Below are 25,740 nucleotides of genomic sequence, written 5' to 3'. Positions count from 1 at the left end.
CCTTAAGATCAAAGTCAGCCTAGTGGTAAATTGCTCGCCTTGTATACATGAAGCCCTGGGTTCGATTCCTCAGCACCACATATATAGAAAAAAGCCAGAAGTGGCGCTGTGGCTCAAGTGGCAGAGTGCTAGCCTTGAGCAAAAAGAAGCCAGGGACAGTGCCCAGGCCCTGAGTCCAAGCCCCAGGACTGGCAACAAAAACAAAACAAAGATCAAAGTCAGGCTGAGACCCACAGGAGCCCAGTGCCTACTCCCTCACTCATACTCCTGTCCCCTTCCCTCTTCCAGCCTCACAAACTAGAGTAGCACAGGAGATGGCCAGCTTAGAAAAGTTTAATTGCTGAGAATACCCAGGGCTCATGCAGGGTGGTCCCTGAGGGGCTCACATGACCCTAGCTGGGTCGTTGGCTGGGTGAGACCCTCTTCTCCTGACTTGCCATGGGAAACAGGGTAACTGGCCCGAGGCCCCTGAGGCTGGAGCTGCTCCAAATGTCTTGGTGGAGGACCAGCCCCCAACACCCTTGACTAGAATTGGGGCAGCAGGCAAGATGGGTTGGCATGTAGCAACTGAAAATGCTAGACAAAGCCAGCCCAGGCGGCAGAAAGAGTAGGGAAGATAGGGAGCCCAGGGCCTGCCCAGGGACATGCTACTGACCCCCACCCCCCACTCCTTGGTTCCACATGCTAGCAGGCAGCTGAGGAGAGGCGGCTCGTCCCAGAGGAAGCAGAGGTGCGGACAGTCATTGGAGTGGCGGTGGGCCCAGCAGCCGTGGAAGTGCCCAAGCTCTGCAGGAGGCCAGGGCTTCTGGGAGAAGTGTGCCAGGGCCAGAGTGGCAGCCTCCAGTTGGAAGAGATATGAGGTGTGCTCTAGGAGGTGGCAGTGGCAGCTGAGGCCAGGGGAACCTGGTGAGCAGGCTAGTCCTGGGAGGAGAAATCAAGAGGTATCAAGAGGTGGGAGGGGATTAAGAGGGTCTGGGAAGGAAGGGGATGGGGGTGAGCTGCAGTATGCTTGGGAGGAATGGTGCTGCTGGCTTGGGAGCTGGCTGGGCTTGCCTGCCACTCACCCACTCGTCCTCATCCACCCCTTCGAAGGAGTCCTGGGGCAGTGGGTCCTCACGGTTCCCCAGCTTGGCTACCATGGCATTGAGCAGCTGTAAGAGTGGATAGGAGGAATGGTGACCTCAAGAACACCTCGAAATCTCACTGTTGGAGTCCAACAGTGTCAAGAAAAGAGCCATGTCAACTAGACCCCTGACAAAGTTGATTTTGCTTATTGGCATACATCAGTTGTCCTTTTTACATTTTTTGGTAGGCCATGGATCAACCTCAGAGCTTTGTGCATTCTAGGTAAATGCTCTATTACTGACTGTACCCTTCTGACTATTTTTTTGGTAGTACTGGGGTTTGCACTCAGGACCTTGGACTTGCTAGGTAGGTATTCCACCACGAGACATGTTTTTTTTTAGCACAACTTGTATGTAGCCCAGGCTTGCCCTGAAGTTCCTGCTGGCATTATAGGCAGGTGCCATCATGCCTGGCTAGGCAAAGCCTGAGGCCTTGTGACTCCTGGTCCAGATGCTACCATTTCTGCACATCACTTCAAAGGCATCATCTTCCAGCTTTGGTTCAGTTAGGCCTGGCCAGGGTGAGGCCCTTCGCTGCTCCCTGGCTTCCTATGCCCTGGAGGCAGCGGCAGGTCCCCCATGTCCCCCCATCAAGCTCTGGTATAGAGACAGTGTGACATGTGCTCTCCCTCACTGCTCCACATGCCAGTCCTTCCCCACACCTACCTCTTCTTTCTTCTGTTGGTCTGACTTCTCTTCCAGGTACTGTGCTGAAGATGGGGTCTTCCTGACAGGGGCCTCACGGGGGGCCTGGCTCACTGAGGAGGGGTAAGGATGGGTATCAGAGTCCCCTGGGTGGGGTTCTTGGTGCCAGGGGACTTGAATCTCTAGGTAGAGACCTGAGGAGTGCTGTTAACAGTTATCCAAGCCCCTGGCCACAAGGCTGTTTCAGGCACCAGGTTGCACATGTGTGTGCATATACACCCCTGCCCACCAGGAGTGCAGGGGCAGGTCTAGAGATGCTGCTCCTCTGTTCTCAGGAAGAAACCCAGGTCTCTGTGTGGCAACTGGGTCAAAAGATTGGTCTTGGGTCTTCTTCCCCTTCCTCCAACTCCTGTTGGCCTCCCCTGCTCCCTCACCCAATCTAGATCCTTATCCTACCTGGGGTCATGCCGGTGGGCTGAAGGTTGAGTAGCCGGGGCTGACCATTAGCACCTCCCAGCCAGGCCTCAGCACTGAGCACTGGCTCCCAGCTCATGGTTGTGTCTGGGAAAACATCATCCTGGAAGAACTCTTTCTATAGGACAGGAAGCAGCCATCCAGAAACACTGATCAGAGACCAGGACACACTAGCATTGGGGATCCCCCCCAACAACAACAACACTAGGGTTTCCCCGAGTTCCAGACAAATAAGGATGCAGGTATCCTCAAAAAGCAGAGAACAGAGAGGCCTGGAGGCAGGGTCAGCCAAGAACTTAAGTCTGTGCCAGTATGGGATGGAGGGCTTGGCAGTGCAGTCCTTAGACCCAACCTTACCCGGACTCGGGGCAGCCGGAAAGCAACAGGCTCCAGGGAGGTATGGCGCAGCCGCAGGCATCGAGCAAACTCTACCTCCCGCACGTCACACTCAGTCTTTGGCAGGAGGACAAAACCCTGGCGGGGACAAGGAGGCAGAAGCTGGTGCCAAGAGCTCCTGTCTGGGCACCTAGTATTTTAGGTGGCAATGCTCCTCAACACCGGCACCACAGACTGGCCCTGGACAGCGGTGTGTTGGTAATGTGAACAGAGAGGGCAAAGATGGATCATCTCAAGCCGCCAGCTCAACTCACAGAATGCCAAGCTGAGCAGAGATGGATGGGGCACTTCCCCTGCAGTCAGGGGGAGGCACACAGCCTTAGTGGCAGCACCAAAAAATGATCAGAGGATCCACTTCTTTGGTTTTCTTTTTCTTCCTCCTTCTGCCCTGTCTGAGGATGGGATTTAGGGCCTTATTCTTGCTAGGCAAGTGCTCTACCACTTGAGCATCATCCCCAGTCCTTTTGCCTTATAGTCTCATTTTTGAGATAGGGTTACAGGATAACCTTTTTTACCCAGGCTGATCTTGGATCACAATCTTGCCTCAGTATCCTGAGTAGCTGGATTATAGGCACACACCACCATGCCCAATCTCTTGCTTTATTTTTTTTGTGTGTGTGCTGGTCCTGGGCCTTGAACTTGGGATGTGGCTCTACTTTTTGAGCCACAGCTCGGCTTGGCTTTATTATTATTACTTAGTAGGTAATAGAGATAAGAGTCTAACAGACCTTCTTGCATGGGCTGGCTTTGAACTGTAATCTTCAGATCTCAGCCTCTTGAGTTAGGTGTGAGCCACCAGTGTCCAGCTCTTTTTGTTTTATTTTAATGGATTTGTTTGCATGTTCAGACTTCAGATTCATACAGCTTAACTTTATAAAGTTTAATTTTGAATAATGACTGAGTATAATATAGCCAGCCCTCAAAATTCCTGAATAATTTCAAAGCCAGTCTCCCTGCATCTAACCCCAACCCCACATGCTCCTGCACTTCCTCTTATGACCACAAGGTGGCAGGGACGCTCTGCAGTCCCAACTGGGGACAGAAGGCTCAGAGGCCAGGGTATGTGGCACCACCTTGTGAGGGTCTGATGACGTGAAGCTGTTACACTCCAAGAAGAAAGGGGCTTCGGGGAGCAGCTCGTACAGGAACACTCGGGTGTCACCCTAGGAGGCAGAGGATGGAAAGTGACAGTAAGGGACCAGCGACACCAGCCCTTCCCACACCCCACTGCTGATCCCAGCCTACCTTGCCAGTAAGGAGCACCAGGCCGGTATCTGGGTCATAGCTGGGCAGCAGGGTGGAGGGAGCCACATCGAGGCCCAGTACTGCAGAGGCGCCACCCGCTATGGAATCAGCTGCATACAGCAGCAACTGGCGCTCACTTCGGCTGCCAGGGGGTCAGGGGCAGAAACAGGTCCTTAGGGCTGGAAGAGGCCTGGGGCAGGGCAGAGATGCCCACAGGGACCCTCATCCTTGCTGGGCTGGGAGCCTGAGGGCCAGCAGGCAACAGGAAAGCCAAGTCCAATGCTCAGAACTCTCCTGGCCAGGGGCAAGGGCAGCAGAGCCCCAAACCAACTTGTTGTGCTGCCTCCCCTGCTGAGCCCCTCCAAACTCGGTTCCTACTCTCCTCAGCATAGGGGGTGTCCGGCCTAGCCCAATGCTAGCCTCCCAAGTAGGGACCTCTCCCTACATCCCACTTCTTGCCCTCTGCTCAGCTGGGCAGCTCTCCAGCCTTCCTTTCCAGGTCTGAATGCCTACCTCCTCCAAGTCTTAGCAGCACCTTTGTGATTAAGCCCTCAACCCTGAGAGACCTGCCCTGATTCAACCTGTGAAGTTCCAGGTCTGCATGTCCCAGGCCTCTTTCACTGGCCTGACTCTGGGCTTCCTGTGCCCCTCTAGTTCCTTTCAAGCCTGGCTTCCAGGGCCTGGCCTTAACCCCTGGCTCCTCGCTGACTCATTTTCCCTCCCCAGTGCATCTTCCTACCTGTCCATCCATCCATCTGCTCATTCATGCCTGTACCCACCCAGCAACTCACCTACCCTTCCACCAGCCACCATGGGTCCCACTAGCCATGGGTCCCACTGAGTGAGGAAGGTTTTTTGTAGGCCTGACCCAATCAGTGCCTGTGGAGAAAGGGGGCTCCGGTGAGGGGGATCCCCAAGTCCTCACCTATCAAAGCCAGACACCAGCAGACATTGACCACCACACACCCAGACAATGCGAGCTCCACGAGCTCCCTCAGGTCCTGGGCCTTCCTGTTGAGAAACAGCACATGAGGCCCAGACAGGACTCCCCCAGTGGGTCAGTGGGCCAACACTCAGCCTCTGTGTTCTCACCTGCAGGGGCTCAGGGCTGCTCCGGGGTTGGTAGACCCGCACACGCCCATCCTTGCACACAGTGGCCAGGTGCTGCCCATCAGGACTCCAGGCCAGACCAAAGATCTGGGGACAAAGCGGGTTTTAAGAGGCAACTTCTCACCCCACGCCTTAGTGTCTGCCCTGGTAGCTGTCCTACCTGGTCCTGGTGGCCCTGCAACCTCAGCCGCTCAGCTCCGGCCTGAAGATCCCAGATGCGGATGGTGAGGTCGTAGGAGGAGGAGGCCAGCACGTCGGCCGCCAGTGGGTGGAAGCGCAGAGAGTAGATCTTTTCTGTGTGACCTGGGGGGGGGGGGCGGGCATAGGTGACTCTGAGCCCCTTAGGAGCCACAGCCCCTCTAGACTCTCCCTATCTTAGTCACCCTAACCTGTGAGTACAGTCTCAGGTGTGGTGAGGACATCCTCCAGGCCCCCCGGGGGCACTCGCCACAGTCGGATCCGAGCATCCTCTGCGGCTGCAGAGAGGAAGGAGCAGTTTTCATCACTAGGCTGAACCCCCTGGTTGCCCTGCCTCCCTCAAGCCAGTGGGGGAGGGGCGGGGGCTCCTTACCCACAGCGAGGCGGTGGGGGTCGAAAGGGTCCCAGGCCAGGTCAGTCACTGCTGCCCCATTCTGTAGCGTGGGCAGCGCTGTATCGGGCAGGCGGCCAGGCTTCCACAGCTGGGGAGGCATCCCCCACCCCCATCTCATCAGGATCAGGCAGGAAGGTGGGTCCTAGGGCTGCAGGGCCACACTGTGCCTAGGCCCCCACCCCTCTATAGCAGATGCACCCACTGCTGGATGACCCAAGCTTCCTGCTTTAGCCCCTCATGCTCTGAGTCCCAGGTGCCAACAGTGAGGCCCCAGAAAGTGAGGGGGTGGCAGCGTGGAGTGGTGGAAAGAGCTCAGGCTTAGGGTTTGGGTGGCCTGGGTTCAAACTCAGCTCCACTTACACAGTTGTGTGACCAGGGCAAGTCACTAAACCTCTTTGTGCCTCTTCACTCTCATCTGCAAAATGGGGATAAGAATAGCACCCACAGCGTGGGGTAGCTGGGAGGACTGTGTGTCATGATGGGCATGGGTGGCACACGCCCCTGCTCAGTGAGCTGATGTGGGCGGCTGAGGCTCTGAGCACTCTTGTCAACTGCAGGCACCTAACAGGCAGCCCTAGCGGGGTGAGGCCCCTCACCTCCAGCACTGCCACCTGCCCACCACTGCTGAGCAGGGGCACAGCTATTCGCAGCCGGTTGGCACAGAAACCATCGCTCTCGCCAGGTGTGGTAAGGTTGAGCCCTTTGAGGTTGGTGATGTGGCTGTCTCGGTGCAGGACAGTGCCCTGAGCGTGGCGGAACTTGGAGCTGGGGCCTAGGGAATAGAGGACACATGGAGCCTGTCACCAGGTACCTGGCCTACTGGCCGGCCTGCTGTTCTCGCTGCAGGGCAGGGTGGAAGCTCCCTCTCCATCTCCCCAAAGGACAAATGACTCCAGAAGCCCGTATCTGGCTGAGGGGTATGGAGGATAGCTGGGGCTCTCCTGAGCAGCTTACCCAGGAGGCTTTGCAGCGACCTCTGACTGGGGCTGGTACCAATGCCGCTGGTGCTGGAGAATGAGGGTCCCAGGCTGGAGGGCGTGGAGGGTGAGGTCAGTGAGCTGGGAGGGGAAGAGAAGCCCTCCTGGGGAGAAGGACCAAGTCAGCCATCAGATCCCTGGTGTGCTGGCTAGGAAGAGCCAGGACAACTCCTGTTTTGGGCCTCCTGGGTCCATGGGACACTGGACTGGGCATAAGCTCTACTGCTGGCATGGATGGTGGCAGGGGCTGGGCTTTAGCCATGTGGGCAGAGGTAGCAGGTCTGGCTCCTAGCTTGGTGGGAGGCCGTGCCAGGGAGTTTCAGTTGCCAGTGTTTGAAGTCAGAACAATGTTGCTAGTGGACATCAGGGTTTAGAACACCGCCAGCCAGGCATGGTGACACATGCTTGTGATCCCGGACACTCAGGAGGCCGAGGCAGAAGAAACATGAATTTGGGACCAGCCGGGGCAGCAACACCCTCTCTCAAAAACAAAATTGCTAAACAAAAGGGCCTAAAAGGGCCTAGGGTATGGGATAAGAGGGAGAATACTCAGCTGGGGATTACAGGCGTTCACAGGTGGGTGATACCATGGCAGTCCTTATAGTCTCATCTAATTATCAAGCATAATAGATTCAGGAATGCACGAAGATAAAGAACTTGGCTAAGCCAGGCACCAGTGGCTCACACCTGTAATCCCTGTAATCCTAGCTATGCAGGAGGCTGAGATTTGAAGATTATGATGTGAAGCCAGCCCCAGGCAGGAAAGTCTATGAAATTCTCATCTCTAATAGACTACTCAGAAAAGGCTGGACGTGGAAGTATGGCTCAAGTGGTAGAGCACCAGCTTTGAGCAAAAAGAAGCTCAGGTATAGCACCCAGGTCCTGAGTTCAAGCCGCAGGACTGGCACAAAAAATAGAACTTGGCTGTGTATGTGTGTTTTCTTTCTTTCTTTCTTTCTTTTTTTTCTTTTCCAGTCCTGGGCTCAGGGCCTGAGCACTGTCCCTGGCTTCTGTTTGCTCAAGGCTAGCACTCTGCCACTTGAGCCACAGAGCTACTTCTGGCCGTTTTCTATATATGTGGTGCTGGGGAATCGAACCCAGGGCTCCACGTATACGAGGCAAGTACTCTTGCCACTAGGCCATATTCCCAGCCCCTATATGTGTGTTTTCATGGTGGTACACATCTATAATCCTGGCTAGTGTGGGATGGAGGTAGGAGGATAGTGGCAAAAGCATGAGCTTCTATCTGAAAAAGGAAGTGAAAGGGCTAGAAGCATGGCTCAAGTGGCAGAATGCTTGCCTAGTAAGAAAGCACCCATTAGGGGCATGTAGCAGCCACAGGAGGGTGTTGTGGCCTCACACTTACACTTGGGTCTGCATTGGTCCCAGGAGTCTCCATAGGCTGGGTCGTGACTGGGGAAGGCTCCATAGAGGGTACCAGACAGGAAGTGAAGCTGGGGTGGGGCCGGCAGGCTGGGTTGAGACTGACCTTCTGCACCTGCGGAGAGGCTGGCAGTTGAGGGCATGGAGCTCCCACAGAGGCTAGCAGGTAGGAAGGGAACCTCTGAAGGGATAGATAAGGCTGGGGGGAGTGGAAGGGAACAGCCCGTCCAGTAAGTTGCACATGGCTAGCGTGGAGCTGCAGGGTCCAAGTGGAGTAGGGTGGGAGCAAGAGGCAGGGCTGGCCCTACCTGCTGGTTGCTCCCAGCCCACCAGGCTTGGGTGTCAGAGGCGGGCACACAGCCAGCAGTGTCTGGAAACAGGTCTTCATGGAACTCCACAGCCTAGTGATGAGCAGGTAGGGGTGGTAAGGCCCTCATCGCCCAGGTCCCCAGTCCTTTCCCCAAACACCTCCTCACCTTTCGGGGCACATGGTGGCTGATGGGTACAATGGCTGTATCACTCAGCTGCAGGACACGGAGTACCTCACAGCCCATGACAGCCAGGGCCCGCCGGGGGACAAGGGCTGCCCCCCGCAGCACACTTTCCAACACGCACTGAGTCACTGCCAAGGACATCAGCGGGGAGAGTAAGGGAGGGAAGAGGATGGGAGGGGAAGGGCGGGGAGGGGCAGGGACTCACCTGGGCTCAATGCTGGCTGCTGCAGGGCTACTTCATAGCAGTACAGCTGACTCTCGCCCTGAAACAAGCTCTGTCTGAGTTCCATCTGCTGGCTATGCTCTGGTGGCCTGGGCAGGCCTGGCTCTGACACCAGACTCCCAGCTTCCTCCAGAACCCAAGCCACAGAGCCATGGGGGCATCTAGGAGCACTGACTGCTGGGTGCTGAGCTGTGCTCTTGGCAGTACTTTTCCCTGACTTGCTTACCATCAGTTTCACATGACAAGCACTCAGTGTTTGTGCGAGCATTTATGGCTCACCCACTGTGTGCTAACACAGCTCTGAAGACAGATTTTCTAGGACCACATCATCAGGTCACTTGGCTGCTCAGGTGAAAAGGTATCTGGCAGGATGTGTGGTGGGGGGTGGGGCTTAGGGCCAGCAGGCACTTTTCTAGGTCCTTCTCTTTCAAGGGACAGCAAGGAGGACACTAGCAGAGGGCCCAGACTCTAGGTGGTAGACCAGAGTTGGGAGCAGCTTCTCACTTACCTTTCCTGCTAGGACCAGGAGACTTGAGTCTGGGTCAAGCAGGGGTATCAGAGACCTGGGGAGAGAGGGCCAAGGGACGGGATGAGAGTTTAAAGGACAGCACATGTGGGCTCAAATCAGGTACCTGGAAAGTACCAGGAACCAGGAATCACTTAACCCTTCCAACCCCATGCCCAACCCCACATCCAGCCGCCCACCTGCTTCCCTTCAGGACCTGGGCACTGGGGCCCTCCACCTGAGACCTCATATGCATCGGTCCTGTCCCCCCTCAGCCAGGCCAGACATGGGGCCATCACGGCCAGGAGGCTGTGGGGAACAATGCCAGAACCAGGCTCCTTGTCCCCATCCAGGGCTGCCTGAGGACAGTGGGGCCCAGCCAAATACTCTAGGTCTTCATTGAGGTGGTACCCACTATTCCAACCCCCTCACCGGGGCCCCCTGGATGCCCAAGAGAGGCTCAGATGCCCCTTCAGTAATCTCTCTCTCTTTCTGGCAGTTGTGGGGCTCTGGGTGCTGTCCCTCAGCTCAAGGCTAGAGTTCTACCACTTGAGACACAACATCATTTCCAGTTTTCTGGTGGTTAACTGGAGATAAGAGTGTGTGTGTGTGCGCGTGTGTGTCTTAGTGGTAGAGTGCTTGCCTCACATGCATGAAGCCCTGGGTCTGATTTCTCAGCACCACATACACAGAAAAAGCCATAAGTGGCACTGTGGCAAGAGGTAGAGTGCTAGCCTTGAGAGCAAAAAGCTCAGGGACAGTGCTCAGGCCTTGAGTCCCAAGCCCCAGAACTGGCCAAAAAAAAAGTCTCATAGACTTTCCTGCCCAGGTTGGTTTGAACCTTCATCCTCAGATCTCAGCCTCTTGAGTAGCTAGGATTATAGGAGCAAGCCATTGGTGCCCAGCTGGTAGTATCTCTTAAGTCCAGGTTCCTAGGTTTGAGCCCGATGCTGGGGAGAAGGGACACAATGGCTAGGCTTTCTTGGCCTCCCCAGACCAAGTGGGTAGGACACCCCGTCTCTGAGGTGGGGTCACAGCTGGGAAAGTGAAGGGTAGACTGGAGCTACCCTATGCTGGGCTCAGCCTGGGCCAACTGTGTGTGACCAGGAATTCAGACCTCTCTTCTCTGGGCCCTGGGAGGCCACTGAGACCTCCCCAAGCTTAGAAGCACTGCCTTCTGCCTCCCCCCACCCCCAACACTTGAAGGAATCAGGAGAAGTTGACAGTGAGTCTTCTTTTCCTTGCTCCTCGTCTGTTTCTTGTCCCTGGGGATCCTTGGGCCTGGCTCTCTACCTCACCCTCCTTGCAGCAAGGCCCTGTCCCAACCCCAGGTCACCCCAGCTGAGGCAGGTGCCCTCACCCAGGTAACAAGGGGCTCAATCTCCCCCTCCCCTGCCCACCTATTTGCTGCCCACACCACAGAGTGGGTGGGGAGCTGGGTGGGGCCCTGGGTGTCTCCAAAACTTCCTGGAGGGCCCTGGGCTGGACACCTGTGAGTAACACAGGCCCTAATTACCTCAGGCCAGCAGGGCAAGCCAGGCCCGGCACTGTCAACACCGCCTGCCGCGGGAGAGGGGGCAGGAGGTACAGTGATGATGTATGGTCTGGGCATCCCACACTGAGGCTCGAACCAGTGGGTTGGCATCTAGTACCTTGCAGTAGCTCCCACAGGCCTTCAACTCACTGTCCACTCCTTCAAGGGCATTCATTTCTTGTCTAGTTATTATGCATCTAGACCCCTGCTCAGCCTGCTAGAGTGACCCAAGGTGACTCCAACAGACTCCTCTGTCAGGAGTTCACAGCCTCGCACAGACACAGACACAATCCCACAATGAATCTCAGTGCAGGGGACAGGATGACTTGGCTTTGGCTAGGCTGCTGGGGGAGGGCTTTCCCTATGGTCCCAATGTTAGGAGAAAATCCAATAGGCCACAGTTCCAGTAGGAGCATCATTTACAAGGGTCCTGTGGCAGGTGGATGCAAAGCGACTTGAGGGCAGGAAGAATGATATATACCTGGTAGCCTGGGCAGTGATGACAGATGGAGGGGTGGGTGCTCAGCTGGAATGGGGGGAGTTCTGGCTTTATGGGGGGGGTGTGAGCAACAAAAGCTGAGGTTTTTGTTTTGGGGTGTGGGGTCAACCCTGTGCATTCTAGGCAAGCTCTCTACTGAGCTTTATCACCAGCCCCTGGTGGCATATTTTAGGCAAAGGGTAGGACCAGGTTGTCACGAACAGAGGCTGCACTGGTGCTGTGTGGGGTCAGGGAGGAGTGGGGCAAGAGGGAATGTGAGACTCAGGGTCAAGGCTGAGAACAAGGGATGGGGAGGGGCCCCTGTGGCCCTCTTGCTGCCTAGGTAAGACCAGGCCGAGTCCTGAGGGTTCCATTGTGCCATGGACGGCTTCCCTGCCCTCCCCACACTATGCTGCATCAGCCCCTGCCCACTGACTCAGGCACTCAGGATGCGGGGGAAGAAAGTCACAGCTGGCAGGGCTGGCTCCTCTGACAGGTCAGGCCAGTCCTCTTTGCCTCAGGCAGAGCCATCTGGGCAGCTCTGCCAGGCAGGAGCATCCTCCTGTCCATGGCACAGCATGCACTGGAAAATGGGGTCATGACATGTAGCGCCAAGGGTTGGCCAACATCTGGCACGGGCCAGATCCCGGGCCTCATGAAGACAGCCAGCCTGGGTCTGCGTCTGGAAGGCAGGAGATGCATTATGGACTGGCAGAGAGCTAGAGACGGTGAGGGACGGTGCCTGTGCCTCACCCACTGCTGTGGCCTCGGGGCCTTGCACCTCCAGGGATCTAACCCTGACTTGAAGTCTTAGAAGCTCAAGAGCTCACATCTGCCCCTGGCCTTCAGATCAAGTTAAAGGATGGGCCAACAAGAGAGGCTTTTGTCCCTCATAATACTGCCAATTCTCCCAGATCTCCTGTGATGAGCAAGTTGGGAAAGCTGGGTAGGTTTTCTGGAGGTTGCCCATGAGTCTCTGGATGGTTAAGAGACTCAGATGAGCCTAGTGCCTGGGATCAGGGCAAGGATCACCTTATGTAGAAAGAGTACATTCGAGCAACTGGCAACAGAGGCAAATGGTTTTGAGGCCATGGAGAATATCAGGCAGGAGACTGGGACATCACCCCTGTGGGTTATCAGTGGATACTCTCCAGGGCCTCTGAGGACTTACAGTACAATGGAAAAGGCTCAGGGACAGTCTGCCCCAAAGTCACACTGCACTGAATGCACATGCTTCTGAACCAGCAGGAAGCTGGCTGAGTGGAGAGCCCAGCATGAGACAACAGGGGGAGGTGGGGATCACAGTGACCTCTAAGCCCAGGCCTTGGTCAGAAGGGATTGCTACTCAGCCCCAGCTGAAACTTCCTCTCCAGGGAAAGCTGGGAAACCCCATTTTAGTGCAAAACCACCTGATTTTTCAATGTTGACAATGCCTTCAAAGTTTAAAACCTGCTACATGGGCCAAATGAGACACACTTAGTGGTAAGCTCTGCTCAAGAACAAGGGTTCGCAGGCCATGCAAACACCCATGATACAAGAATGTGTGTGACGATGAGCACCATCTGTCCTGGAAAGAGGACCCTGTGAAGGCAAAGGGCCAAGAAGAGACATCTAGGTGATTGTCACAGTTGCACCCTACTTGGGCCCTGACAACAAGGGGACACAGGCCCATCCTGCCTTCTAGAGGGGTCCTCCAGAGATTATGTAAGCCCCCAACTGGCATGGCCCAGCCAAAAGCCTTGGCTGCAGCCCAAGTAGGAGGGGGTACAGTGTCCGGAAGTTCATTTGCTGATCTGGGTCCCCAAAGGCTCTGAGGCATGACTCTGACCACAGACATGGAGGGGGAGGAGGGCAGAGCATTTTCCTGGAATCCTTCAAGCCAGGGGATTTTTCTGCACTAGTCCAGCCCCTGGCACCCATCCCTCCTAGCCAATCAAAGACCACAGTCAACTGAAGTGCAAGCCCCACCCACTGCTGCCAAAGTTCTCAATACCCCCCATCCTAACCCCCCACCTCTGGCACATTCTGGACTGAAAACTGCCAGTAGTTGTTGGGGCCTTGGGCACATGGCCATTTCCCTTTCTGTGTCTGTCCTCCATCTAAAATGTGGGGAAGGGCTCCAGGTTGCTCTCTGTCCTGAGGCTAAGACCCCAGTTTTAGGGAGGTGGTACTTAAGCTGCTTTTGGAAGAAGTGTTTGAAATTGGGATTAGTTGCCAACAACAGTCACATTGAGGGACTGTGCCTCAAAATCTGGATTTCGGATTCTCTTGAGTAAGTCCTTACCTCTGGCAGGCTAGGCTGGTCATGGGAAATAAATCCTTATCCTAACACGGCTCGTCCCCTCTCCGCCATACCTCTGCCTCTCCTGGGCTCCACAGGCCCTGGGGTCCTTCACGAATTGCCTGGTGACTCACAGGCATGTGGGTTCTAACTCGCTGTAGGTATTTGCTTGCTTATAATGCGAGAAGCTCAATGTCACCCGGCAAATTAGAGGCAAAGTTGAGCCCAGGTCTTCCGATTCCCACTAGGTGGGGTAAAGTCTCTCCTGGCCCAGGTCGGGAGGTGACAGGGTGAAGAAGAGGCCAGAACCGTCCAAGGAGCGTCAGCGGAGGGGTGGGCGGATGATCACCAGGCCTCGCCCGTCCCAGCCAATGGGGAGGAGCCCTGCCCCTACCAACAGCCACGCCCACTATCAGATGCCACGCCCCCACTCTTAAGATCTGACCCGCCTCCCGCGAGCCGACTCCAGAGCCCGAGCCCGGGGCGGGGGAGACGGGGACGCGGCTGCCTCGGGACCGCGGGACCCCGGACCTCTCCGGCCCGGCGGGTCGCGAAGGACTGAGGCCACGGCCCGCCCCGACCGGCTCCCTCGGCCGCCGCCGCCAGCTGGTGAGTGTCTGGTCGGGGGGTGGGGGGCGCGGATATACAGGGAGGCTTCGGGTGAAAGCCGGTTGTGGGGACATCTGGTGGGCTCTCCGCACCCACCGTGCACGCGCAGACCTGCGCCGCGCGCACCCGCACCTGGGGGCGGATGGCAGCCCCCAGCCTCGCACGGCTGGTTACCTAGGCAGACTAGGCGTGCAGGCCCAGTGCCCCCTCCCATGGCCGTCCTGGGGCGACGCCCCCCACGGCCAGCCAGGGTGCGCGCGTGTTCATGGTTCAGTGGCCGCGAGCAGACAAAATAAACACCCCCTCCCTCGCTTCCTCCTCCCACGGCCGGGCCCTCCGGCATGACCAGTTTTATGAATCAAACCCCTTTCAGGGGTTGGCCCAGCCATAGTCTTTGCTTACTTTTCCTTCCCGGGGTCACACAGTTGGGTGCCCCTGTGCAGACAGACTGAGGGTCCCCAGGACCTTGTCACACATGTGTGTGGGGGGGCAAAGGCACATAGATAGGGCTGTGGCAGGGTGGCCGATAGGTCTTCCCTTCAGGTAGGGGAATGGACCTTGGCTACCCAGAGCCCCAAATGCTCTAGACATCAGGGCACCCCATTTCTGCATCTCTGCCTCTGCCAGGGAGGGGGCTTTGCTTGGGCTGCAAACTTAATGGCCGATAGCCAGCCTAGTCCTTTGTGTCCCTGGGCTGGCAGTTCTAGGGCCTGAGGACTGCTGAGGTTCCCTGTGGTCACTGGCAGGCCAGCTGATTGGTGCCAACCATTCTGCTCCGTCCCCATTTGTTAATGGTTACCACACCAGGGTCGCTGACCACTTATGCTGGAGCCCAGGGGTGAAGTCTGCTCCCAGAGTCCAGGTGTCTCCTCTGCTTGTTTTCTGTACAGGCCCAGAGAGAGGGAACCAGGAGCTAGAACTTACCTCTCCAAACCAAGAACTGGCCTAAGTCCTAAAGGTCCTTTCCTGTTAGGCTAGTCTTTAGGTGTTGCCAGCAAGAGGAGAGGCTGGACTGGCATCCTCCAGGAGGGCAGAGAAGCCCAGTATGGGCCCAGCTGTTGGCAGAGCCCAACAGAACTGGGGCAGGCTGGTGGGGGGATGGGAGAGCAGTCCCTAAGAGTTTACTGTCTCCTGGGGGTGTGGGGGGGAGAGAATCAGCCCCCTAGGCTTCTGTAAACAGAGTGTCAGAGGCAGGAAGAGGGCTCTGGTAATGAGCAGCCCAGCTGGATTCCCTCCAGACCATTATCTAGCTTCTCCCAGTCAAGGGAGGGAAAGGACCCAGGAACACACATGCCAGCCTCTGGGTCTGGGTGCTGTCCATCCCACCTCCCCCAGCCTTGTGGGAGCACACAGAACAGCCACCTGAAACTGGTGGTTCAGAGGGTCACATGGAGTAGAGGGGTTTGTGTCCCAGACATTTTTTCAATGTGACATTTCTCTCCCCACAGTCTAAAAATGGGGGAGGTGGGGCTCAGTACTGGATCCCCTCAGATAGTGCCCAGCTAGGTCTGTATTCTCCCTGGGGAGGTAGATCTCCCTGGCAGACAGCCTGGAGTTAGGGAGATGCTAGACAGGAGGTGGCCCACAGTTTCAGCTTCTATTACTGACACTCACCTTGTGGGGAGCTAGGACAAGTCCTAGGCAAAGAGAGTGAAGTCCTCATTGAGGCTTATTAAGTGGATCCTCCCCTCTGGGCTTCACAGCCCCTGGAATAGGATAGCAAAGGCTATCCTGCCCATCTCAGCAGCCCAACTAGATAGTCCCTGTCAGTAAGTGGACATAAGGCTGTCCACAGGAGCATCCTTGAACTCTGGCAGGTCCTGAGTTCATGGCAAGGGGGTTAGTGACCCCTCCCAGAGCCCCCTCAGCGCCTCTCCCTGAGCTGGGGAGCCCAAGGCTGTGTGTTGCCAAGAAAACCAGCTCCCCTCACTGCTATGGAATTTGCGTGAGTTCTTGGAGAAGGGGGAGGGTATGAGGGTTCTGTGTGTGTGTGTGTGTGTGTGGTGTGTATGCAGGAACGCAGCCCAGTGGGCGTGTGTCTGGCGTGGGCGTGTGTCTGTGCGCGTGACTGAAGCAGGGCTGTGTTTGGGGCAGGCAGGGGTGCTTGGGGAATCGGTGTGCAGTGTGAGGGCGGGGGCTCAGCCTCCTTCCTTTTTATCGCTGTTCACATTCCAGAGTCAGCCGGCTTGCTTTCTCCAACCCCTCAGCCTGCTGCCGTCCAGGCCCGCAGGCCTCCCCCGCTTTTCCTCATTCCAGCCTCCCTGGGTGTGAGGAAGCTGGAGGAGGCTCCCTCAAGCCACCTCGGTTTGGGTGGATGGGGGGGGGGGGAAGAGGCAAAGGGCCATTTCTTCTGGAAGGTTAGGAACAGCCCCCCAACCCCCAGCAGACTCCTCCTGGGGAATGCAATAAGGCTCTGACATTCCTGGAGGCTGCCTGAGAGATTTCATTAAGGAGGAAGGAGGGAGCTGGCTTGCACTGAGATGGAGCTGGGGCAGGCTAGGGCTCTGCTGGCCTCTAGCCTCAGTAGCACAGTAGCAGTGGCTGTGGGCAACAGCATTGTGGCTCACTGACCAAGGCCCACCTACCCACTGACTAGTCCGCAGACTCCAGGAAGGGTCTCATAGAGTGGCCAGAACCCTGTATGGCTAGTGGCATGGTGAATGTAAGAGAAATAAGGACCCCCACACACACCCCGCTGGGCCATTTCCTTCTCAGATTCCTGGGCACTGGGCCCAGGTGGGGAGCCTTTCCTGGTGACTAAGGTAGTGTTCTGGCAAACTCAGGGTTAATTGTAAGGTTGGACTCTTAATAAGTGCTTGGCCCTGGGTGGGGACAGGGCAGTGAGGAGGCCTTGCAGCTGGGCCCAGCCCTGGTGGCATCACACCTGCCCCGTGTCGACAGTGGCATCTGGACTGGCCCACTTCTAGTTGGGCAGCAGCCACTGCATAGCTCCTGGGGCCACAGATGTCCCTGCCCAATAGGTGGCACCTCTCCTGACTGAGATGGCCTGTCCTGCCACCCTGAGGGCTCACGTAGCCCAGGGACTGGTCTTAGTCACTAGTCTGCCTGTCTTGGGCTGACAGATCTGGCAGTGGCCAGCCTCTTCCTGGGAGTGGGGAAGGAAGGCCCAGCTGCCAGCTTATTCAGACCTAATCTGGGACCCAAAACCTGCTCCCCAGACAGGTAGAAGTTGGTATAGAGGATTCGCCAGAGGAGCTTTCCCGAAACACAATTCTGCCTGGCTCTTACCTGGGAAGTTCATATTTAAGTGGTCTTTTTATTGAGTGGAACCCAGGGCCTTAGGGTTTTTTTTTTGGAGGGGGAGGGGTCGTGGGACTTGAACTCTGGGCCTAGGCGCTGTCCTTAGGCTTTTCAGCTCAAGGCTAGCACTCTACCACTTGAGCCACAATGTCACTTCTGGTTTTCTGGTGGTTAACTGGAGATAAAAGCCTCACAGAGTTTCCTGCCCAGGTTGGCTTTGAACATCGATCCTCAGATCTCAGCCCTCTGAGTAGCTAGGTTACAGGTGTGAGCCACCGGCACCTGGCTCCCTAGGATTTTTTTTTTTTTTTGGCCAGTCCTGGGCCTTGGACTCAGGGCCTGAGCACTGTCCCGGGCTTCTTCTTGCTCAAGGCTAGCACTCTGCCACTTGAGCCACAGCACCACTTCTGGCCGTTTTCTGTATATGTGGTGCTGGGGAATCGAACCCAGGGCCTCATGTATGCGAGGCAAGCACTCTTGCCACTAGGCCATATCCCCAGACCCGGCTCCTTAGGATTTTCAAAAACATTTCTGGGTGATCCTGACTTTCAGCTCCTAATGGCTTCAAGTGGAGATGGAGGCTGAGAGAAGGCAAAGAGCTAGGAGGAAGTCACAAAGCAGGGAGAATGAACAAATGAAACCTGGGACCCTCCAGTTTCATCACCAGCTGGAGTGGTCTCAGAAATGTAAGGCCCAAGCATCTATGCCCTTGATATGACCACCCAGGGCAGACCATGATCTCTCATCACTGCTGGGCCAGGGGCTGCTGTGTCCCAGGGAAGGGGAGATGGGGTGGGCCCAACCCTGAGCCTTGTCGGACACGTCAGCGAAACTGGAGCCAGCAGTTCTGGCTGCCGGCACAGTCCCGCCTGCCTGGGGGTGGGGGGGCATTGGCAGACTTCTGAGTCTGGGCTGCTGCCAGGCTTGGCCCAGTGCAGAGGCTGGGCGGGCCAGCACCAGGAGGTAGAGGCCTGGAGCCACAGGGCAGCCCCAAGGGCCCATTTCCCCCCCCCCACACCTTTTCTGAAGTGGCTGGCATAGGAGGGTGTGTGTGGACTCAGTCCACCTGAGCTCTCCTTCACTCAGCTGGGCACATGGCCTTCCCCAGCAGCCATGAGATGCACTGGCCCCACAGCTGATGTGGTTACCCAAATGCCTGGGTTCTACCCCATCCTCTTTCCTGCCCCTGCCTGAGCTGGAAGCATGTGTGAGTGGGTACCTACACATGTGTAGCACACTCAAGGGGGTGGGGGCACTCTGGGTCCCTTTGAGAGCTGAGATGACAAATACCCTTACGCATAGAGCACCGCCCAGAGGTCATATGCTACAAGGGGCTGGCCAAAGGACAGCTCACCCCCCACACCCCACACCCTTTTTCATAACTAAGGGCGCTCCACCCCCATTTCCCCACCACCCTGAGAATAGAAGGCAGCCTCAGCATAAGGCCTTGCCCCTGGGCCCTGTGGGTATGGAGGTGTTGCATGGCCCCTTCTTCCATGGTGGCCTCACCCTAGGAGGCAGGCAGGGCTCCCCTGTTTACATCCTTAGTAGCTCATGTTTACTGACCACTTGGCAAATGTTCTTAGTACAAACTAAGCCATCCTGAGAAGCAGGCACTGTGACCAGCCCCCATGGCACAGATGGGAGCTGAGGTGGGCTTTGTGGCAAGACTATCTTGCCAGCTGGCTGAGAAGCTTGTCAGTCAGCCCCCATTCTGAGTCCTGTGTGCTGGAGAGAGCACAAGCCTCAGAATCTGGCCTCTCCACTACCCTGAGATGGAGCCAGACCAGGGCAAAGCCAAAGCATTAAGGGGGCAGGGGGAGGCCTGGCCCCTCACTTTGCCCTCCTGCTCCCTAGGGCTAGGGCCTGTAGCTGCTCCAGTACTCTGAACACCCTTTGCAGAAGAAAAGGTCTCCCCTCCCTGGCTGGGCTCTGGGATCAGATATCAAAGCCAAGGCCCTGCCCCTGTTGGAGCCAGATGTAATCACTGGACAGCATGGCAGTGGCAACCCCCAGAGGCACACACAGCAGATTCAGCACCCTCAGACTGGTGGAACATCTCCTGTAACTTGCTGAAAAGAATCCATGTTTGAAACCAAACGATATTACAAAATAGGATGACTGCAGAGGGTGAAGGGAGCCAGCTTCCCACACCAGCTCTGTAGGTGAGAGCCTGAGGCCCACAGTCAAGGGCTTGGGGATTTAGGCTGTCTCCTGCTACCTTCCTTCATGATTAGCCTTTGCTCTGGCCACGTTTCTTCCGGGGATTTCCAGGTCTGCTCTTGGTGCCAGAAAAACCATGGTGGAGCCCCCCACCCAAAAGGTTGTAGCTTGTAAACTCTGGGGTCTCTAGAGACAATATTACTAACTCCTGCCTTAGTCTCCTCTTGTTTAGTGGGGTGAAGCTAGGTTCAGATTGAGGATCTCACCCTGAATCCTGGGGGAATGGGAAGGCTAGCTACTGTTTGCCAGGTCTCTAAACTTGACCCAGAACTCTAGCCTCTCTTGGTCTGACCCAGCCCCCTTCCTTACCAACTCAGACAAACATTCCATAGCTCACTTGCCAGCCAAGTGGGTATGGGGTAGTAGCCAGATAAACCCAACAGATTAGGGTCCCTCTCTTTCTTATAGAGTGGGGAACACTTCCCTAGCTCATGGCCTTCCTGCCCTGCAGGACATACAAAAGAAACTAAGGCAGTGACACTGTAGTCTCACAGCTTGGACACCTTTGAGTGCAGGGCCACTGCCTGGAGTAAGAACTTTTAACCATGACCTCACACAAAGCCCACAGAGGTGTAGTATGTTCAGGCTGATCACATGCAGGGTATACTCCCACTGGACCCTGAGAGGGCTCATTTGGGGGCACCCCACCCTCACAGAGACATGGAGGTGTCTGGAAGTCAGGACCCACCCACTGCTCTGAATTAGTGAGGGTGGAGTAGGGGTCCTGTAGGGTACACTGGAGGCCCTCTGGGCTCTGGTACCTGCTTCATCTGGTGCTCAGTGTAAGGCCGGGCTAGGGAGGTTCCCAAAGCAGAGATGAGTTATAAGGGCTCTGGAAACCATGAAGTCAAGACAGAGCCTTGGTCTCAGGGAGGTACCACCATAGGCTCCTGGAGGGCACATATAGAGGCACCTAAAGGGATAATGCTTCTCCAGGTAGCCTCTAAACAGCAGGCCTCATTGTTAGCTAGCAAGGACCTCCAGGCTGCAGGGTCCTAGGGGAGACAACTTTGGCAGAAGAACACCGTAGGTAGGCAAAGCCTACAGGCTCAACCTGAGCAACAAAGTCTCCTCCTTCACCTAGAGTTGGCCCAAGACCCCCATGGACCCGACTGTCCTGCTTATTCCCCATTCCAGCCTATCACCTCCTCTCTTTCTACTCCTTGTGCCTGAGGGAGCAGGCAGTAGGGCACAAGAAGGCTGGGTGGGGGTCGTGTTACCTGCCATGGCCACAGAGGGGGAGGGGCAGCCTAAGCTCCAGCACAAAAGGCCCTTGTGCAAGCAGCGGGTGCCTGGAGGGGGAGGGGGAGATCTGTCTGCCTAGGGACAGGCTGGCACCCCATACAAGGCTCAGGAACCTGTAGGGCACAGGGTGAGGGCTATGCCAGAGCATGAGGAGTGGCCCACAAGGTCTCCCAGGAGCTTGACTGAAGCGAAGTAAGCTCTGGACTGATCTCCTCTCAGGCAGATCCAGCTAGGAATCAGCTCAATCCATGTCCTAAGTGTGGAGTCCTTCATTGGGAGGGTGGAAGGCTCTGCCCTAGGGGTAGACTCTGCCATGGGATAGATAGGTAACATCTTGAGCTCTAGCTCAGTCTCCCTGGCTCCTCTAAGGGCCCCCTTTCCTGTCACCTGGGAATGGTAACCCATGGTGGCTGTGTGCTTCACAGTGTCCGCATGTGGGAAGAGCAGGCACTGTAACTGCTGAGGGGTAGCTGCTGCTCATCCTCCGCCCACAGCAGACATGAGAACTTAAGAGGAATGGGACTGCAGGGCTTGTCAGGCTTGGCACTGCCTCTAGCTACCCCCTCACATCAGTGTTCCCTGCCTCAGTCTTAGGGTCCCCTCACCTCTTGTTTCCATCATCATGCTATGAGAGCCTGCCTAGCAAGAGCAAGGCCTGAGTTCATGGGGACTGTGTCATCATGCTGTGGAGGTGGAAGAGTCTGAAGAGGAAGCCTTCCTCTCTTCTCAGGAAAGGGGCACCTGCCAAGGACTGCAGTCACCCTTAGCCCCTCCTTCAGGAGCCTTGCCACTGGCCACATCCTGGCGGCTCACAGCCCCCATCCTGGGCAGGTCTGACTGTACAAGTGGAAAAACACCGATCCCATAGTTTCCATGTGAAGTCTTCCTGCTGCGGTCTCTCCTCACTCTGAGGAGGGAGGGACACAGAGCATGGCGCAGGGGCCAGTGGCCCAGGGCAGCCAGCTTCTCTGCTTACGCGCCTGGGCTGCCCGCCCGCCCTGTCTCTCCAGACGCCTGCTGTAAGGAGGGGCTGCTGCTCCAGGACACATGATTCCTCTCCCTGATTAGCCCTCCTTCCCCGTCCACCGCAGTCAGCAGGAGTGCCTGAGCTCAGCTGGGGAAAGTAGTGTGTGGTTATTGAGCACCCAGAAGCTATCTATCACTATGTTAGTCTTTGCTGGTCTCCTTGTCCAGCCCACTGCCTGCTCCTGATAGCTGACACCATAAGGATAAAAATCATATGGTGAGAGAGTAATGGGGATGGGCCAAGAACTGGCCAGGGGGCACTGGGGACCTGACTCATGGTGCTGGGCTCTTGCATTTCGGGGCAGGGAGTGGTTAATTCCCTTCTGGTCCTCTTGGCGTGGCTGCCCTTGGGGCCTTGACTCATGACCACTCTGTACACAGGGACAGAAGATGCGCTCCAGGAGCCGCCTTCCGCCGCCCCTGCTGCTCTTCCTGCTGCTGGCCCTGGGACCCAAGGTTCAGGGCTGTCCATCTGGCTGTCAGTGCAACCAGCCACAGACTGTCTTCTGCACTGCCCGCCAGGGGACCACAGTGCCCAGAGACGTGCCACCTGACACAGTAGGCCTGTATATCTTTGAGAACGGCATCACCACACTCGACCCAGGCAGCTTTGCCAGTCTGCCTGATCTGCAGCTCCTAGACCTGTCACAGAACCAGATCACCAGCTTGCCTGGCAGCATCTTCCAGCCACTTGTCAACCTCAGCAACCTGGACCTGACTGCCAACAAACTGCGTGAGATCACCAACGAGACCTTCCGTGGCCTGCGGCGCCTCGAGCGCCTCTATCTGGGCAAGAATCGCATCCGCCACATCCAGCCAGGGGCCTTTGATGCACTTGACCACCTCTTGGAGCTCAAGCTGCAGGATAACGAACTTCGGACGCTACCCCCACTGCGACTGCCCCGCCTGCTGCTGCTTGACCTCAGCCACAACAGCTTCTTGGCCCTGGAGCCTGGTGTCCTGGACACCGCCAATGTGGAGGCGCTGCGGCTGGCTGGTCTGGGGCTGCAGCAGCTGGACGAGGGGCTCTTTGGCCGCCTGCGCAATCTCCATGACCTGGATGTGTCTGACAACCAGCTGGAGCGCCTGCCGTCTGTGATCCAAGGCTTGAGGGGCTTGACACGCCTGCGGCTGGCTGGTAACACTCGCATTGCTCAGCTGAGACCAGAGGACCTGGCAGGCCTGGCTTCCCTACAGGAGCTAGACCTGAGCAACCTGAGCCTGCAGGCCCTGCCCAGTGACCTTTCACACCTTTTCCCCCGATTGCGCCTCCTGGCAGCGGCCCGAAACCCCTTCAACTGTGTATGCTCCTTGAGCTGGTTTGGGCCCTGGGTGCGAGAGAACCATATCATACTGACCAGCCCTGAGGAGACTCGCTGTCACTTCCCACCAAAGAATGCTGGTCGGCTGCTCCTAGAGCTGGACTATGCTGACTTCGGCTGCCCCGCCACCACCACTACAGCCACAGTGCCCACCACAAGGCCTGAGGCAGAGGAGCCCACACCCTTGCCTTCTAGCCCAGTACCTACCTGGCTCAGCCCCACAGAGCCAGTCACTGAGGTCCCTAGCATGCCACCCACTGCCATGCCGACTGTGGAGCCTATTCCCCGGCCCCAGGACTGCCCTGTATCCACTTGCCTCAATGGGGGCACCTGCCGCCTAGGGGCGGCACACCACCTGGAATGCCTGTGCCCTGAGGGAGTCACAGGCCTGTACTGTGAGAGCCGAGTAGGGCAGGCAGTGCAGCCTAGCCCCACCCCACGGGCCACACCAGGGCCCCCACAGCCCCTGCCCCTTGGTGTTGAGCCAGTGAGCCCCACCTCCCTACGTGTGGGGCTGCAGCGCTACCTGCAGGGCAGCACCGTGCAGCTCAGGAGCCTCCGCCTCACCTACCGCAACCTGTCGGGCCCTGACAAACGACTGGTGACCCTGAGGCTGCCTGCCTCACTGGCAGAATACACAGTCACTCAGCTGCAACCCAATGCCACCTACTCCATCTGCATCACACCTATAGGGGTGGGTCGGCTGCCGGAAGGTGAGGAGGCCTGCGGAGAGGCCCGCACACCCCCAGCAGTCCGATCTAACCACGCCCCTGTCACCCAGGCCCGTGAGGGCAACCTGCCACTCCTCATTGCACCCGCCCTGGCTGCTGTGCTCCTGGCTGTGCTGGCTGCTGCAGGGGCAGCCTACTGTGTGCGGCGGGGACGGGCAGCAGCTGTAGCTCAGGGCAAAGGGCAGGTGGGACCAGGGGCTGGGCCCCTGGAGCTCGAGGGGGTGAAAGCCCCCTTGGAGCCAGGCCCCAAGGCTCCTGAGGACAGTGGGGATACCCTGCCAGGTGGGCCTGAGTGTGAATTGCCACTCATGGGCTACTCAGGGCCCAGTCTCCAAGGAGCTCTCCCAGCTAAGTGCTACATCTAAGCCAGAAGAGATGGAGCAGCCGGCACCCTCTTGTTGCCACAGTGAGTTCTTAGCATGTATCACCGGGACACATATGGGATGGGGCTATATGACCACAGTCAGCCTCTGCCCCACTCTGGTCTAAGTCTCCTCATCTGTGAGCTGCTGCAGCCCAGGTGATGCATTCTGGTAGCCCCAGCCCAAGTGTGTACAGGGTGGCTACTGCCGTCTTCTGCAGAGTGCAGTCCTAGGGCAGGTGGGCCCTGCCGTGTGCTGGTAACGCGGCCAGGCCCTTCCAGGCTCCCCACAGCCAACCATGGAGACTGGGAGCCAGTGAAGGAAGCCCCCAGAAGGAGTAGTGGGGCCGGCCCTTTGGCTGTGGCCTTGGCCCTAGAAGTACAGGAAACTGGAAGGAAAGGTGCTCTGGGCACGCAAGGGTTTGCTTCAGTTCCACTTTTTAGAATATATTTATAAGAGATCCTTTCCCATTTATGTTGGGAAAATGATTTTCAAACTCAGTGACAAAGACTTTGTTTTTGTAAGACAAATGATGACATGAAGGCCTTTTGTAAAAAAATAAAGGATAAAATGGAGTGAAAATCTTGGGCTCAAATGGGTATGTGGGTTGGGTGTATGGAGTGTGTATAGAAGGAGAGCCCACTGGGCATCAGCTGCTCACACCTATAATCCTAGCTGCTCAGGAAGCTGAGATCTGAAGGCGGCACTTCAAAGCCAGCCTGGGCAAGAAAGTTCCCATGAGACTCTTATCTCCAGTGGCATTGTGGTTCAAGTGGTGCTAGCCTTGAGCACAAAGTTCAGGGACAGTGCCCAGATCCTGAGTTCAAGCCCCACAACTGACACCCCCCCCCAAAAAAAAAAGCAAAACAAAACCCAATCCCTTTCCCCCAGCAAGTTCCAGACCTGGCTTGGCAGAGCTGTCACAGACCTCTCCAGAAGGGTGACCCTCCCCAGGGTCTTGACAGGGCACGAGTCTGAGGCCTTGGTGGGATAGGACTGCCTCAGCCTCAGGAAAGGGGTCTAGTTAGGGTGGCCTCACCCACACCAGGCTCAGTCTTCTGCACAGCAGTGCCTGTGGTAAGGATGGGACGGCTCACAGCAGACACAATGTATGGAGTGCCCCCAAGGAAGGCCATACCCTCCTCAGCAGATTTAACAGGAAACTCACTGACTTCCCCTAGAGAATGGGTACTTTGCGCTATCTTATTCCAGGGCCTTATGGCTGGTCCTGGGATCAGGGGGCCTCCAGAACCTTCTGCAGAGTCCTAGGCTGGCCAGGTAGGAGCATGGCCCCATTTCCCCCCTCCTGTTCTACTGGCCCTAGTACAGGCTCAGCAGAAATACCTTGCTGTTTTTCCCCCAGCTATACAGAAAGGCTTTAGAGTAGGGAAGCACAGATCAACATGCCAAAAAAAGGGGTGGGGGAGGGCAAGCCAGATCCATCAGCAGCAGATACAAAGGGAAGACCAAAAGCTCAGTCTGGATTGCATGAAACAATGC

General features: G+C 56.7%; 2 protein-coding genes across 3 annotated transcripts in view; one reads left to right on the top strand and one right to left on the bottom strand.

The window, feature by feature from the left end:
* Positions 1 to 243: 243 nt before the first annotated feature.
* Coro7 (coronin 7) overlaps positions 244 to 25,740 on the bottom strand; it is a 51,116-nt gene continuing 25,619 nt past the window's right edge. Inside the window, exons 10-28 of one of the 2 annotated variants that reach the window (XM_048332499.1) lie at positions 9,172 to 9,226; positions 8,646 to 8,703; positions 8,423 to 8,568; positions 8,255 to 8,347; positions 7,930 to 8,061; positions 6,541 to 6,667; positions 6,183 to 6,358; positions 5,566 to 5,674; positions 5,384 to 5,470; positions 5,155 to 5,297; positions 4,977 to 5,081; positions 4,810 to 4,895; positions 3,885 to 4,026; positions 3,713 to 3,802; positions 2,601 to 2,717; positions 2,226 to 2,361; positions 1,791 to 1,882; positions 1,065 to 1,151; positions 244 to 921 (exon numbers count right to left, since the gene is read on the bottom strand). In XM_048332499.1, the coding sequence (XP_048188456.1) occupies positions 916 to 921; positions 1,065 to 1,151; positions 1,791 to 1,882; positions 2,226 to 2,361; positions 2,601 to 2,717; positions 3,713 to 3,802; positions 3,885 to 4,026; positions 4,810 to 4,895; positions 4,977 to 5,081; positions 5,155 to 5,297; positions 5,384 to 5,470; positions 5,566 to 5,674; positions 6,183 to 6,358; positions 6,541 to 6,667; positions 7,930 to 8,061; positions 8,255 to 8,347; positions 8,423 to 8,568; positions 8,646 to 8,703; positions 9,172 to 9,226 (1,987 nt within the window). In that variant the 3' untranslated portion in view covers positions 244 to 915. Of the gene's footprint in view, positions 922 to 1,064; positions 1,152 to 1,790; positions 1,883 to 2,225; positions 2,362 to 2,600; positions 2,718 to 3,712; positions 3,803 to 3,884; positions 4,179 to 4,809; positions 4,896 to 4,976; positions 5,082 to 5,154; positions 5,298 to 5,383; positions 5,471 to 5,565; positions 5,675 to 6,182; positions 6,359 to 6,540; positions 6,668 to 7,929; positions 8,062 to 8,254; positions 8,348 to 8,422; positions 8,569 to 8,645; positions 8,704 to 9,171; positions 9,227 to 25,740 lie in introns of those variants that run through there. The other variant, XM_048332500.1, reaches the window with a different exon arrangement.
* Vasn (vasorin) lies at positions 13,910 to 24,815 on the top strand. Its single transcript, XM_048332501.1, has 2 exons — positions 13,910 to 14,070; positions 22,207 to 24,815. The coding sequence occupies exon 2, from the start codon at positions 22,216 to 22,218 to the stop codon at positions 24,241 to 24,243; it is 2,028 nt and encodes a 675-aa protein (XP_048188458.1). The 5' UTR covers positions 13,910 to 14,070; positions 22,207 to 22,215; the 3' UTR covers positions 24,244 to 24,815.

The sequence above is a fragment of the Perognathus longimembris genome, chromosome 23, assembly GCF_023159225.1.
Source record: "Perognathus longimembris pacificus isolate PPM17 chromosome 23, ASM2315922v1, whole genome shotgun sequence".
NCBI classification, from domain to species: Eukaryota; Metazoa; Chordata; class Mammalia; order Rodentia; family Heteromyidae; genus Perognathus; species Perognathus longimembris.
The sequence above is the reverse complement of the archived record's forward strand: the minus strand, read 5'-3'. Positions and strand labels throughout refer to the sequence as shown.

What these genes read in the sequence shown, in the direction of transcription:
- Vasn (XM_048332501.1), top strand. Translation starts at nt 22,216, where the DNA reads ATGCGCTCCAGGAGCCGCCTTCCGCCGCCCCTGCTGCTCTTCCTGCTG.